This window comes from Terrapene carolina, unplaced genomic scaffold (genome assembly GCF_002925995.2).
Source record: "Terrapene carolina triunguis isolate 2854851 unplaced genomic scaffold, T_m_triunguis-2.0 Scaffold141, whole genome shotgun sequence".
Classification (NCBI taxonomy): Eukaryota; Metazoa; Chordata; order Testudines; family Emydidae; genus Terrapene; species Terrapene triunguis.
In genome coordinates this window covers 10,180,693-10,194,499 of record NW_020664492.1, presented here as the reverse complement: position 1 = coordinate 10,194,499, position 13,807 = coordinate 10,180,693, and the positions used below count along the sequence as shown (strand labels likewise).

Sequence of the window (13,807 nt, the reverse complement as noted above, 5' to 3'; positions counted from 1 at the left end):
ATGCAGACTACATTGTCCATCGTGATTCTGATTGATTTGCCCCTGATGAGGGGTAGAAAATGAAGGCAGGCATTCCTGACTGCCCAGAGTTCCAACAGGTTGATGTGGTGACTGGTTTCCTGAGGTCACCATCTGCTCTGAGCCATGAGAGTACTGAGGTGAGATCCCCATTTCAACACGCATGCATCCACTGTCATGGTGATTGTCAGAGTTAGATGAAGGAAAGGAATGCCTGCACCGAAACTGAGTTGATCTTTCCACCACTCTAGGGAGTCCTTTACATGAAGGGGAACCAAGACTTGTTTGTCTAAGCTGTTGCTGATCAGTGAACAGACCTTTTTGACAGTTCCTTACTGAGGTACAAGGACTCCCTTAAATGGTCCTGACCAGATTTAATAATGTTATGAATCTGTCCCTGGGGAGGTGGGCTCTGGCTGTCAATGAATCCTAGGATGCCCCTATGAACGGTATTTTCTATAAAGGGCTTAACATGGATTTTCTTACGTTAAGCTGAAGACCCAATTTCAGGATACGAAAAAGGACCATCTGAGTGGATTACAGTACTGCTTCACATGATCAGTCCTTGATGAGCCAGTCATCAAGTTATGGGAAAACTAAAATTGCCTCCTGATGAAGGTAAGCAGCTACTACCGCTAAGACCTTTGAGAACACCCTTGGAGCTGAGGAGAGGCGAAAGGGAAGTACTCGGTTTTGAAAATGATCTTAGCCTATCGCAAACTGTAGGTATTTTCTGTGAGATGCATATATCACTACATGGAAATGGGCATCTTGTAGGTTGAGAGCCAATACCCAGTCTCCTGCCTCTAGTGAAGGGATGATAGCTGCCAAAGTCACCATCCTGAACTTTTGAGACTTTATAAATTTGCTTAGTAGTTTTAAATCCAAAATTGGTCTCCACTGTCTGTATTTCTTTGGCAAAAGGAAATACCTTGAATAGAACTCCTTCCCTTGTGAAGAGCGTGGACCAGCTCTAATGGTCCTAATTAAAGGAGGGAGTCTATTTCTTGTCTCAGTGAAAGCTCTTAAGGAAGGTCCCTGAAGAGGGATGGGGATGGAATGGAGAGAGGGACATAAAGTGGATGGTGTACCGTAATGTTATGACCTCTATGTCTCTGATGATCTGCTTCCATGCCTGATGGAAATGGGAAAGACAGTCTCTATATTAGGGGAGATAGGCAAAAGTCTGCAGCTGTTGAACTAGAGACGTAGGAGGATTTGAACCCTTGGCTGATGAATCAAAACTTTTTGATGATGACTGGGTACTTGCAGGAGGATGGGCAGCTCTCTTCCTCTGGAACTTATGTCTCTTGCTGGGGGATTCGGTGGGTCTTTGAAACCCTGAGAATTAAACCAAGCAAAATATCTGGGCAGTTTGTGACCTACTAAATCTTCTTTTATTCTTAGGTGTGTAGAAAACCAGAGATAGTAAATTTTAATGTGCTAAAAGACTCATCCATGGTCTCTGAAAATAGCTTCAGACCATTGAAGGGGAGGTCTTCCACAGTGTTCTGAACTTCTCTCAGGAACTCAGAGTTGGAGCCATGACGCCCTGCACATAACTACCACATGGAAATGGATCAGGCTGCAGTGTCTGAGGCATGTAAGGATGCTTGAAGCAATGATCTAGCTAGTAACTGATCCTCAGTGATGATGGCCTGAAATTGTTCCCTTTGCTCCAGCGGAAGATGATCAATAAAAGCTGTAAATTTATTGTAATTTGTGAAATTGCATTTAGCCAAGATCGCTTGATAGTTTGTGATCTAGCATAGCGAGGTTATGGACTTCTGTCCAAAGAAGTACAAGCAATTTTGGTCATAGTCATATGGGACAGACTTGCTTATCTTATTCGTTATTTGCATTCATCACTATCGAATTAGGTGGAGGTGGAAGAATAAGAATTTGGAGTCCTTGGATGGGACAAAATACTTTTTATCCACCTGTTTTCAAGTAGGCAGAACCATAACAGATGTTTGACAAACAGTCTTTGCCAGGTCCTCGTTAATAGGGAATGCAGCTCCAGATGGTGTTTCTCATTGTAAAATGTCAAGCAACTTGTATTGCGAACCCTTGATTCTTGCTATTCGAAGACTATTTTAATGATGTCCTGAAATTGCTGGAAATCATTGGCCATAGATGGTGGTGGACGCATGACCACCTCAAATTGTGATGATGATCAGACAGGAGTCTGAGGGGTGGCCCCTTTATCTGCCCTAGCCTCCTGTTCCTCAAATGTCTCCTTGTGCTGGGGTCTCTATTGAGGAGAAGAGGACTGAATATCACTGTTGGAGCTGGTGGTCTGGCAAACTGTCTGCACATATCTCAGGGACACCTATATGACCATGCAGGGGCCCATATGGGAGATGAGGTGGCATCCTTGGTTGATCCCACCAGCCATGCTGTTGTCCACAAGTCTTCTCTGTGGGTATCAAAGAATGGGTTCCTATGTAGATGTGTAGGACAATGGACAAGACTGAAGGGAGGTTTACCTCCTCCCCCTCGGTATCCTTGAATGGGAAATAGGGGCACCGGCAGAAAATGCTAGTAAATCAGGTGTTACTGGAGAGTGATGGTAGCCTCAGAACTAGAATCTTGGTACCGAGAGGTGTTTGGTACCTACGAGCAGTGGAAATTCTGTTTCATCTGCCAATTTCAAGTCTTCCAAGCACCTAAATTACTGTTGTACCATATGGAGGACTGGTACTAACACAGTAGTCTACTTGGGTATTGCCACAGACAATACCATAGATTTACAACATACTAAAGTTGGTGCCGATGGTGTCTGATGCTTCTGTTTGCATGATACCAAGGGCCCTGACTGGGCAGGTACTGATGATGGAGCTGTGCTTGATAGCCCTGGTCTGGAGGAGTTCTTATCCCTACCTTCCTTGTAATGTATAGATGGTACCAAGGATCAGTTGGATGGATCAGTCCTTCAAGCTCCAGGATTTTCCAGCCCCATCAGTACCAAGAGGAATCAGTTTCCTCTATGGAACTGAGCTGAGAGGTCAAGCCCAATATAGCCTTGGTGCATGACTCGAGGATGTATAGGACGCATGTGTGAGCCAAAGAGACTCTGCTAACAAAAAAAATTCTGATCAGGAGAGGCACATGCACATATGAAGTGGAGCACCCCAGGAACACTACCCAAAAATGAGGGCCTGATCATGGGTTCTGGTGAAGAGTCTGGCTGCAGCTTCACAATCTGGATGCAATCTACAACCACAGAAACTTGAGTCTTGGGGCAGCCAGGTAGCTTTCACCTTGTGGCAAAGTCTCTTGGACTTAGCCTCCTGACTGTCATATACATTAGATATACTAAGATGACATTATGGGAAGCATTCCTTCTACAGTGATCTAGTGGGATGGATTCCTCGAATAACCAAATGACAGACAGATTGCTGGGGACAGGACTGAATGACTTGTGTGGCCCAAACTCATCAGTTCAGACTGACATCTCTGAAATCTTGTGACGTAACCTGAATCTCAAAGCATAGAAAAAGTTTATTCCTTGAACTTCCTGAGTAGAGAACTGATTGGAATGCCCCAGTACAATGGTGTACCAAAGTGGAGGTTTATATATATTATATATACACCGTTCCTGCTCTTTGCAGGGATGAAAACATCTGTTTAGTTTTGGTAATAACTTAAATTAATAGGCAAATATAAACTTATGCTTCAGAACACTAACATAAAAGTCTTTTAAAGTGTTTCTGACTTCAACATGTTTCAGGTCTCTATCACCAATCACAGGTGGGGAAACAGACACAGAAAATAACTTTCCCAAGGTTACACACAAAGAACAAGAAACATAACTGTAAAGTGAAATATTTGAGGACTTAGTCAACTTAGACTGGGTTTAGTTGAAAAGACAAAAGCACTTTAAATTTGAAGAAACTGCTACATATTTTTATATAGAAGAAGCTCATTTGAGATTCCAACCCAACAAGCACTGTGTTCCTCACTTTGTACTATATAGTATCTAAAACATCACAGATATCCAATGGAACACACACAAATAAACTAAGCCTCTTCCATCTCATTGTATATTTGTTTCCTCAAGCTAAGGCAGAAATCCAATCCATAAAGAATGTTGTAGTACCTAGATGTGCAGAACAAATGGTATACAAGATCACACACTCTTCTGAGACACTTGTAATGTTCACGCAAAAAGAGGTCCAGAATAAAAAGAACCTCTATAGCACCTCTATAATTCCTTTGTTTTGTCAGGTCAATTCAGATGCCTAATATTAATGTAATCTTGGTGTTTATACTTAATAATCTCAATGGCAGTAATGGAACAATAAAACCACTTTAAAAATTGCTTTAAAAAGAAAAGAATGCACAATTAATATGGATGCTCCAGCCTTTGAATACAACCTTATTACTAGAGAAAATGAGAATCAGGAAAGGATCTTATTGTTTAAAATATTGGAAGATATGGGCTTCCTTTTGACAAGGTCCCATGTATATGTACAATAACCCTTTGTATTTAACAATAGGTAAGTAATAACAACAGTAAAATTACCCTGCTCTCCAGCTGTTTCTGTATATTGTGTAGATGTTGGTTTAATCTAATGCGTATTGTTGCATAATATCCCCAGGCACAGTCAAGTAAAAGCTAAAGCTGTACAAAAAAGCCTACATTTTAAATGGGTCTTGTCATTAATGCTTTATTAATTGCCCCAGGCAATGCAAACCCAGAGCTAGGCGAGCTATAACAATATGACACTTTAAGGTCAAATCCAATTTCTGCTGCGCTTTATGGACTGGGCCAAATATTGAGTTAACAGCAGGAAAGAACAATTTATTGGGCTTTTTTCATATTCTGATTAACTGATCTAAATTAGATCAGATTTTTGTGTGGAAACAAAACAACTTTAAACCCTCAACATAATAGAATTGTTGACTGTTTTCTATTATGGCAACTGTATTTTCTAACAGTCACCTTCTACTTAAAGTGTGTATAATATACTGGGTTTTTATATAAAGGGACTAAATAAAAAAAGCTTCTATGAGCCTATGTGAAACAAAACATCAGAAATGAAAATGCATAAACTATAGCTCCATGTTATTTAACACAACACATTACATGAATTAAAAATGTAAAATTAAACCTACCTTCACATCTGAGGTATCTCTTTGGCTGTTTCTCCAAGATCTTGCCACTGAAGAGAAGGTTCGATCTGGATGGTCAAATTTTGCATCATTTGCATTAAGAAAGAATGTTGTGAAGGGCTCCTATGACCAAACAAATGAGTACACATATAATACAAGAATACAGCAGAATGGATCACACAGCAGTTTCCTAATGAAATATGAGACATTTTTAAGTTTATAACAAAAACATGAGTAGAATAATAATTGGCATTTCATTTTACACACACACACACACACACACACACACACACTCTCTTATATTGATAATGAATTTTGCACCATGTAAATCTGATTGCTGGAATGGAAGGATACAATATTGCATACTCTGTCATAAGACTACTGTTGCCATGATAATTGGCAGGCAGGTATGCTCTGGTACTACTTCCATTGAAATCACCATTAAACACTCTCTTTGTTACATATATAAGTATGCCTGGTCTGATCAGCACAAGACTGTGCATTCAAATTAAATCACATGAAAGCACCTATAAAGTTTTTATTTTAATATAATGCCACAGTCTACTCTTGTTTTCTTCTCAGTTGGTAGGATTGGGTGGAGATATGGGGACTCTTTTGACAGGTTGCTGAGATGGGGGGAGGTCTGGCTTTATTGTTATTTTTTGGGCAGCTGATTGAATGAGGTATGGATTTTATTTTGTTCTATGAAATATTGATTCTTTGTTCATGGTAATGAGTGAAATATAAAGATAAATAACTCAGAGCCTAGGAAGGACACTAACAATGAAAATAAATGAATGTCATCATTTTATTTTTTTTATATTATGCTATTCTGAACAGTTATGATACACCCTACCAAACTAGGATTTTACATCTTCAAGAAATATGCTACTAAGGGTTAGCTCTATTTGTTATCAGTACGTTATCTGTGCTGTGGAACGTGCATCAGAACAAGACTTGTGTACAACTAACTCATTGTGTAACCTATATACACATCTCCCTAATTCCCCACTTATTGTTTGTGCCTCTGACTTGTGTCATATCAACCATTAAATAAAATAGCAACTATTAAATTTAAACATTTTTACAAAAATGGACTGCATCCCAGAAAAGCACTAATTCTCAAAATGTGTGATAGTAGATAACTGTTGGGGGGAGGGGGTCACGACTGAACATTACATTCTAGTGTGATGCTACCAGAGCGAAGATTTCCTTACTGGTTCTCAGCCTGGGAGCCTTGCCTTACTCCTCAGTGTCTGTGAAGATGGGTATGAAATTAACCCATCATACTAAATAATATATGATATTCTTGCTGTTGTCTAGCAAATAATTCCAAATGATGGAATTTTTATTCCATCTTTTTTCTCTTTTAAATGCCTAGGAAATTATGCACACACAGGAAGACATTAAAAGAATGCAGGTTGCAAAGTGAAGGCACTCTAAAGCCTAGTTATGGCAGGTTTCCCCATGCATCTTTGTCCATGCAACTATGAAGCTCCCAATAAATTCTCAATTAAAATAATCACATACTGTTTTGGTTGCAGGACCCTAATACATGTTGCACTGTAAATGGTCCAGAGGATTCCCCACCTAGTTACTGTGGGAGTCAGACAGCATGCGGCAAGTGAGGCAGAGAACCACATATTGCAGCAGGGGTAGTCAAAAGGAGGACCACAGGCCAAATACGAACCGCCAGACACTTTTGAAGGGACCTCAAAATCTTTTTATTTATTTATTATCGTTATTATTTTTGTATCTTCTCTGGAGTCTGGACCTTGACTACACCTTGACCAAAAAATTTGGACTTTGACAAAATTGACACCCACATATTAAAGTGAGGATAAAAAATATTCAACACTGGCACATTTGCTGAGCATTGTCATAACACCAGACTGAATCAGGATGCAGATAGGAACAGAGTTAAACTTGGGAGGGCAACTTTAACTTTGATGTGCCCATCAAAGCACTTTGGATTGCTTTACTTGGCGACCTTCATGTATGAAATAAGTACCCAGTAGATTAACATTACATGTTTTAATTAAAGAAAATTCTTATTTTGGTTTATAATTGGAAAAGCATTCTGTAATACTTACAATGGCAAGTTTTGCAAACTATGTCACTTTCCATCCTATTGACCCTGTGAACTTTAGATCTTATTATCTCTGCTTTCTAAAAGCCCCAGCCTATCTTTTTTTTTTTACATTTATACTTTAATTTGATTTGAAGACCATTGAGAAACAGTTTACCGATGGATGCTGAAATCCGAAGCAGCTGATGGATTAAAAAAAAAGCAGAAGCCAGAAATATGATATAGTTACAGTAAATTATGTAAAAACATTAATCCAAAATTCCATGACAACATTATTTTAAGCATCTGAGACAAATATACAAAAGCAAGAAAATTCAGAGTCAAGGATTAAACCTGTAATAGTTGAGAACTACAGGGTGCCCTATTATGTTATCCTGCTATGACCTGTTGTGCCTATCTTTTGGATTTTTAATTCTTAACTGGAATTCAGAGCTTTTCCTAGGTTTATTTCAGATGCTTCACTTAATTTTAAGGTGATTTTTATTATCTGGGAATACATGTGGTTAGAAAATATAAATATAGTTCATATCTGTATACAATACGTTCATTCAAATTTTGTTCTGTGCTACAGATTACTATTTCATTTAAAAATTTTCTGTCTGTGAATGCTACAAAGTTGCAAAACGTATTTCATTATAAGCCCATTTCAGTTGTTCATAGTATTCTGAATAAAATTGATACCACATTCACTGGCGATGGGATAAGAGACTTCTGCAGCACTTGATTGCCACCCTGTGGACCACTCCCTTTCCCCTCCAGAAGTTCAAGATGATGTGTTTTGAGCAGATCCATTCCCCTCCAGTGGACAGACACTGGGGTCTGGGTCATGCAGGGGAAGGAAAGAGGAGGGACAGGGTGAAATCTTGTCCCCACTGAAGTCAATGGGAGTTTTGGCATTGACTTTAGTGTGGCCAGAATTCCACTCAGGACACATTTAGGCTGGAAACAGGCTCAAGGGTCATCATTTTGGCCATCACTATTTCCCAGCTCTCTTCCTAATGTATGTCATTGGGGATCACCTGCTACATGACTCATTGCTCATTGGTGGTTTGGGAAAAAACTGGCCAGGTTTTCAGATCCACTTAGTGGATTGCCTATTGGGGTTGGGAATGGATTTTTCCCTACTGCAAGTTTCCAGTGCCCACTGGGATTTATTGCTTTCCCAAAGCAGTCTAGACAAGGGGTTTTGGATTAAGTTTGGATGATTATAGGGATACCTGGCAGCAACCACTATATTTCCATTTTAAAGGATTACTGAGACCTTTTCATTTGAGAAATGTTAGCAACTCCATTGCTTGCAGAAGGTCGTTGATATTCAGTTGCGAGAAACCCCTAAGGTTATTGCAGTGCCTTTTCTTTGTCCCATTACATTTCAATCAGATTTAGATGTGTTGTGAAGTGTTACAAATCACCATTTCCTTTTCCTCTCTTGTGTTCCTCAGAACAATTCTGGCAGCCTGACAAAATCACTGAACATTGTAATAGACTGGATCCTACCATTGCCATGCTGCACTGTGAATGCCTGAGAGCTGCCAGAGCAGCTGTGGTGTGGGGGTAGGAAGAAAAGAGTCAGGGTGGGCTTCCTTCAATGACATCCCCACTTCCCTGGACCCAGCATCCCATCTCATGTGGCATGCACTTTCACAATTCCCGGGGATGAGGAGACGACAGAGCGAGCGAGCTGAGGCAGGCTCCCTCATCATCCCCCAGATCCAGCCATTGCCCCAGTGTCCTATCTCCCACACAGGGACTTGATTTGGGACAGGTGCTCCCCCACTCCTGGTTGGAAGGAGGTAAGAAAGCGACACCAAGATCCCCCATAATCTCTCAGACCCAGTACATGGTCCCAGTAACTCATACCCACCTCTGAGGGCACCACAAGGACTAGAGCTCCCACATCTGGGAGTGGGAAAAAAAGAGGCAGGCCAAGCTCCTCTTGTCCACCCTCTGAACCAAGCATATGACACAAGTGTTCCATCCCCCTATGACAGGATAACAGCTTTTTTATGCTGCCAGCTAATGTAGTTAGTCCTGAAGCTCAAGTAGTAGACATCTGCCACAGTGCTGAAGGCTCAAGATTCAAACCACACTGATGATAAAAGGGGCTGGGGGACTGTTACAGTCATACATAATAGAAATTATTTTTACCTAGGAAATTACATGTAAAAAACTATGTTAAAAGAATATTATTTAGGCTGCAACATAAAATACTCAAAAGTTAGGGAATCTCAGGTTCGTGGTGACCCCACAACCTAAGTTCAGCTCACGCTTTAAGTATATGATCATAGACTATTTTTTCCATAGGTTTCCTGCCTCATTCAGTTCACAGATTGGACACACAAAAGGGCCAAATTAAGGTTGCATCAGCAACCATTAATCTGGCATTTCCTAATTTTTTAGTGCTTGACTCTGCAACCTCAATAACACTCCTTTAACGCAGTTCCTCACAGCATCATGGAGGCACAGTTGGGGCAAAGAAGAGTAGGATTTATAGTATTGGTTGTATGGTGGGAGTCCCAAAAGCCTCCATTGGACACAGTTACTTGTCTAGTGTGAGAGTTGGGTGGCTGTATATCACCTGTATCTTGTGTTAAGGTAATAAAGTTGTGGCCCGCCATTTAAAATCCATTCTAATGTCTGCCTTTCAGTTACCTGCATATCCTGAGCAATTCTGTGGAGCTCAACAACATTTACTTGCAAAATCCTACATCTCCCTGTCTAACACAGTGCAAGCCATTTTAATGTAGTGCTTAGGTTGCAAATCTACACACACAAACATCAGGACATTAAAAAGTTAAGATATATTGTCCATTTCACACATATGCACTCTTTTTGATTATTGAATAGGCTATTGTTGTACACTTTCTACTGTGAGTACAATATGAGGAATTTAAAGATGCTCTTACTGACTTAGGGCCTGATCCAATACCCACTGAATTTAACTGAAAGCCTTTTATTAGCTTCAATTGTATCAGGTCCTTAACTTTTTCAAATACCCTGTCTTATTTGTTTACTGATAAGAATCAACTATTATAAAACAAATTTAAAATTTTAATTTCTACATCTGTTCTACTGCATTACATACAGAAGGCGAGATCTACACTATCTGGGGAGTCTCTTTGTGTTAAAGCTAACTTGCACCACTGTATTATATCAATGACACCACAGGTGCACATATTCTAAGATCGACTCATACAAACTGGCGCTTTTCCACCATAGTCAGATATGAAAAGAACTTGCAGGTTAAAGGTCAACTCCAATGAGAACAACAGGGCTGTGGACCTGGGAAAGGAAAACTTTTTATCTCATCATCCCAATGGTCATCACAGTATATTTCATACAGAATAATGGATTTTATTGAAACATGTCCATAAATTGTGTTAATTTGGGCTGATTTTTATTATACTAGTAGTATGTACCTATAAAGCTGGTGGGTTGTTTTTTTCTGAAACCTATTGTTAGGTTAGTTAAATCTCTATTCAAGAGCACCTAACCACAGCATATACTTAGATTTTAATGAAAACAACACAAAAAAGAAGCCAGGAGGCTTCAAAAATCAGCTGAAGGAACAAAACAGGAATATCTAGCTTCACAGGATAGAAGTTTGAAAACAAATGTCCTGCACTTCCTTTGTTTTTATGTTACTGTACATTGTCTGGGTACACCGCAAGAAGGACAAGAGACTTCTTATGGGTTTTAATCAGGCCGCAACTTTATTATATAGATGTCTATTATATACCTGGCAGATAAAGTGTTCAGTGCAGGCAAATCCATGCTTATTTAAATCAATTCTCCGGGGCTTTCACCAGCCCCCCCTTTGTTTAATCCATGCTTATTCAACTCAGTTTTCCAGGGCTTTCACCAGCCCCCATTTGTTTCCATCCAGGTCCCCCAGCCGACCCATGGCTTGGACCTTACCATCCACCAGCCTCGTGAGAGGGTTTAGGAGGTCTATGAGAACGGAGGGGGTTGGCTCCCTGCCGTTCCTGTCATAGGAGTCCCCGAGCCCCCTCCCCCATTCTGTTCCTTTATCCAGGACCTCCTTTTAAGTCTTTTACCAGGCCATTTATCTGGTCACTGGCTGTCTTCCCTATGGAGTACATGCACTGAACATCCGCCACAAGGAGGTGCCAGCCATTTGCTTGGCTGCCTGCCCCCCGACCTTGCCAGGTTCCCAGACATCTGCCAATGGCCTCTTGGCTAGCAGCCCTACTGGAGAGAAAGAATCCATTGTCCCATGTGTGATCGTCAAGGGGCACCAGCAGCTGCATTGTTCTTGACCTGGTACTGCAGCAGTCGCCCTTAACGAAGGGCTGCATAGGCGACCCATTTTCTGGATCTTTGAATTGACAGGACTCCTTAAAACAAAACAAAATAAACAACTTGTAAGCTGGAGCCAATAATGTGCATTCCGCCGACCACATGACATTCTGAGATTCCAGAGAGCCCGCGGCTTACGTAATCTGGCAAACTGGAAATGAGACAAGGCGTCTGCTATGCCATTATCCATGCCCAGCATGTGCTTGGAAGAAAAAACAGATGTTGAAGGTTAAGCATTGGAGAATGCCCTAACCAAATTTCCAATCCTGTGTGATTTGGAAGTTTGGCGATTGATAACCTGTATCACTGCCATGTTATTGCGCCAGAGGCACACCCTTATATTGGCCCCAAATTAATAACCTTTTTTACCTGCACAGTGATACCCCATTAAATTGAGTTACAAAACTTTTCCACACCCACAAGTCTTACTACATCTGTATAGTGACTCGTACATAATTGTGTGGTCTGGCTATGCCAGTTGTTGCCGCTGCCAGCCAGGCACAAAAACGCCTTCCCCGGGACAACAACCCTGCAAGCAAAGTTCAGCTCCAAGCCCAGATAGGTTAATGTAGTGTAAAGGTTTTTGTTTGTTTAACCCAACTATTTAGCCAGGGCCTGAAATGTGCCCAACAGGTGAAAATAGTCATTTGACCCAGCTCGCCCTGCGAACAAAATTATGCAAATAATGCACTATTTGGTTTAGTTCCGCTGGCCACACCACTGCCCAGTGCAACATTGTACTGAATTTTTGAAAGGCTGCACACGATACTGAACAGCCCATGGGCATAGCCTTGTGGAAATAAAATTGCCGGCGGCAGGTGTCTTGCAAACATGCCTGTATTTACAGGGGTTGCGGAAATGGCCACCATTATTAAATGCCCAGCAAATACTATTATGAGCCTGGGGCCCCTTTTGAGCTTGTTGCAGTATGAACAAACCCCTGGTGCCCTTGGTGTCATGCCCTTGAACCACAGTGTCTGATGCCACCTTATTCCAGTTTGTGTTGCTGCCCTTAATGTAAACTGCTTATGACATGCTCCCAAACATATTGGGTGCCCGCCTAATCATATTCGTATAATTAACAAAGGCCGGCTGCTGTCTGGGTCGGCCTATACCATAACACCCACCTAGATGACGAGGGCAGCCTCCCAAATTTTTTCATGTTCTAGCCACCCTTGACCTCTTGGGCAGTTCACTGTTTTGCTTGCCTTCTCCATGTTTACTGTCTGTGAACACCTTTCTGTGCCATAGGGATATTACCTGCACAAATTGCCTGTGAGTGAATTATATATTTAGTTGCACTGAGTAGGTGAACTCCCATCAGGTAAACTACCCCGGTATAACCGTACCGAAGTCTGCATGTAGTGAGTTCTGCAGAGCCCTGCTCCCCCATAGTCCCCCCAGGAGTGTCTACTCTGTCCCCTGCGGTTACATGCCCTGATGGCCAATGATTTACCATGTGCCCCTTCCCTGTCCTGCTGCTGAAACTTGAGCTCATGTTGGGCCTACCCTGTCACCCTGTGCAGACCCCTCACACCTAGCTGCCTGAAGCTGCTGTTGTAATTGCAAATTAGCTTGCAGCAGCTGTGTAATACCATCAGTGCCCCCCACTGAAGGTGACACCCCTAGGTGGGTCTGCCCAGGCTTCTCAAACTTCCACTCCTGGGCCCAGAGTATTTAATACCCCAATGGGCTGACTCTTGTTCCCCTAAGTTGAACTCGTTGAGTGACTGGTTGAACACGGTCCCTGCACCTGGCTGTGGCCCCTGCAACTGCCACCCTTTGCCAGGCTGGAAGGCCGGATATCACCTCTGCCCAGGACCGGCTCTACCATTTTTGCCGCCCCAAGCAACAACAACAACAAAAAAGCCGTCCAAACTGCCGAAGCAAAAAAAAAAAAAAAGCCACCCGGACTGTGCTGCCCCAAGAATTGACGAAATGCCACCTCTTAGCATGTGCTGCCCTGCCCCAGGCACATGCTTCCTCTGCTGATGCCTGGAGCCAGCCCTGCCTCTGCAACCCATTTCCCCAACCTCTGGGTGGTTTAGATTACACTCACCCCCAGGATCAGCATTACCACCATCCCTTGTGTTAGGTGGAAGAAAACATCCTGTTTTTAGGTGACCTTGTGCCCTTTGAAGTGTTGTAATGCTGTAGAGAAAACCTCAGAAACACCGTCACTGACCATCTGACCACCCCATTAATGCACACAGCCTGCTCACCTGAGTGTGTGGACACTTTCCTATGATCATTTACCTCCCT

At 41.8% G+C, this 13,807-nt stretch overlaps 1 protein-coding gene across 1 annotated transcript in view; it reads right to left on the bottom strand.

Annotated features, from left to right (window-relative positions):
• Positions 1 to 13,807, bottom strand: part of LOC113406807 (neurobeachin-like) — a 942,582-nt gene that overhangs the window by 87,912 nt on the left and 840,863 nt on the right. The window contains exon 46 of the mRNA XM_029911985.1: positions 5,140 to 5,259. Coding sequence (XP_029767845.1) covers positions 5,140 to 5,259 — 120 coding nt within the window. The remainder of the gene's footprint in view (positions 1 to 5,139; positions 5,260 to 13,807) is intronic.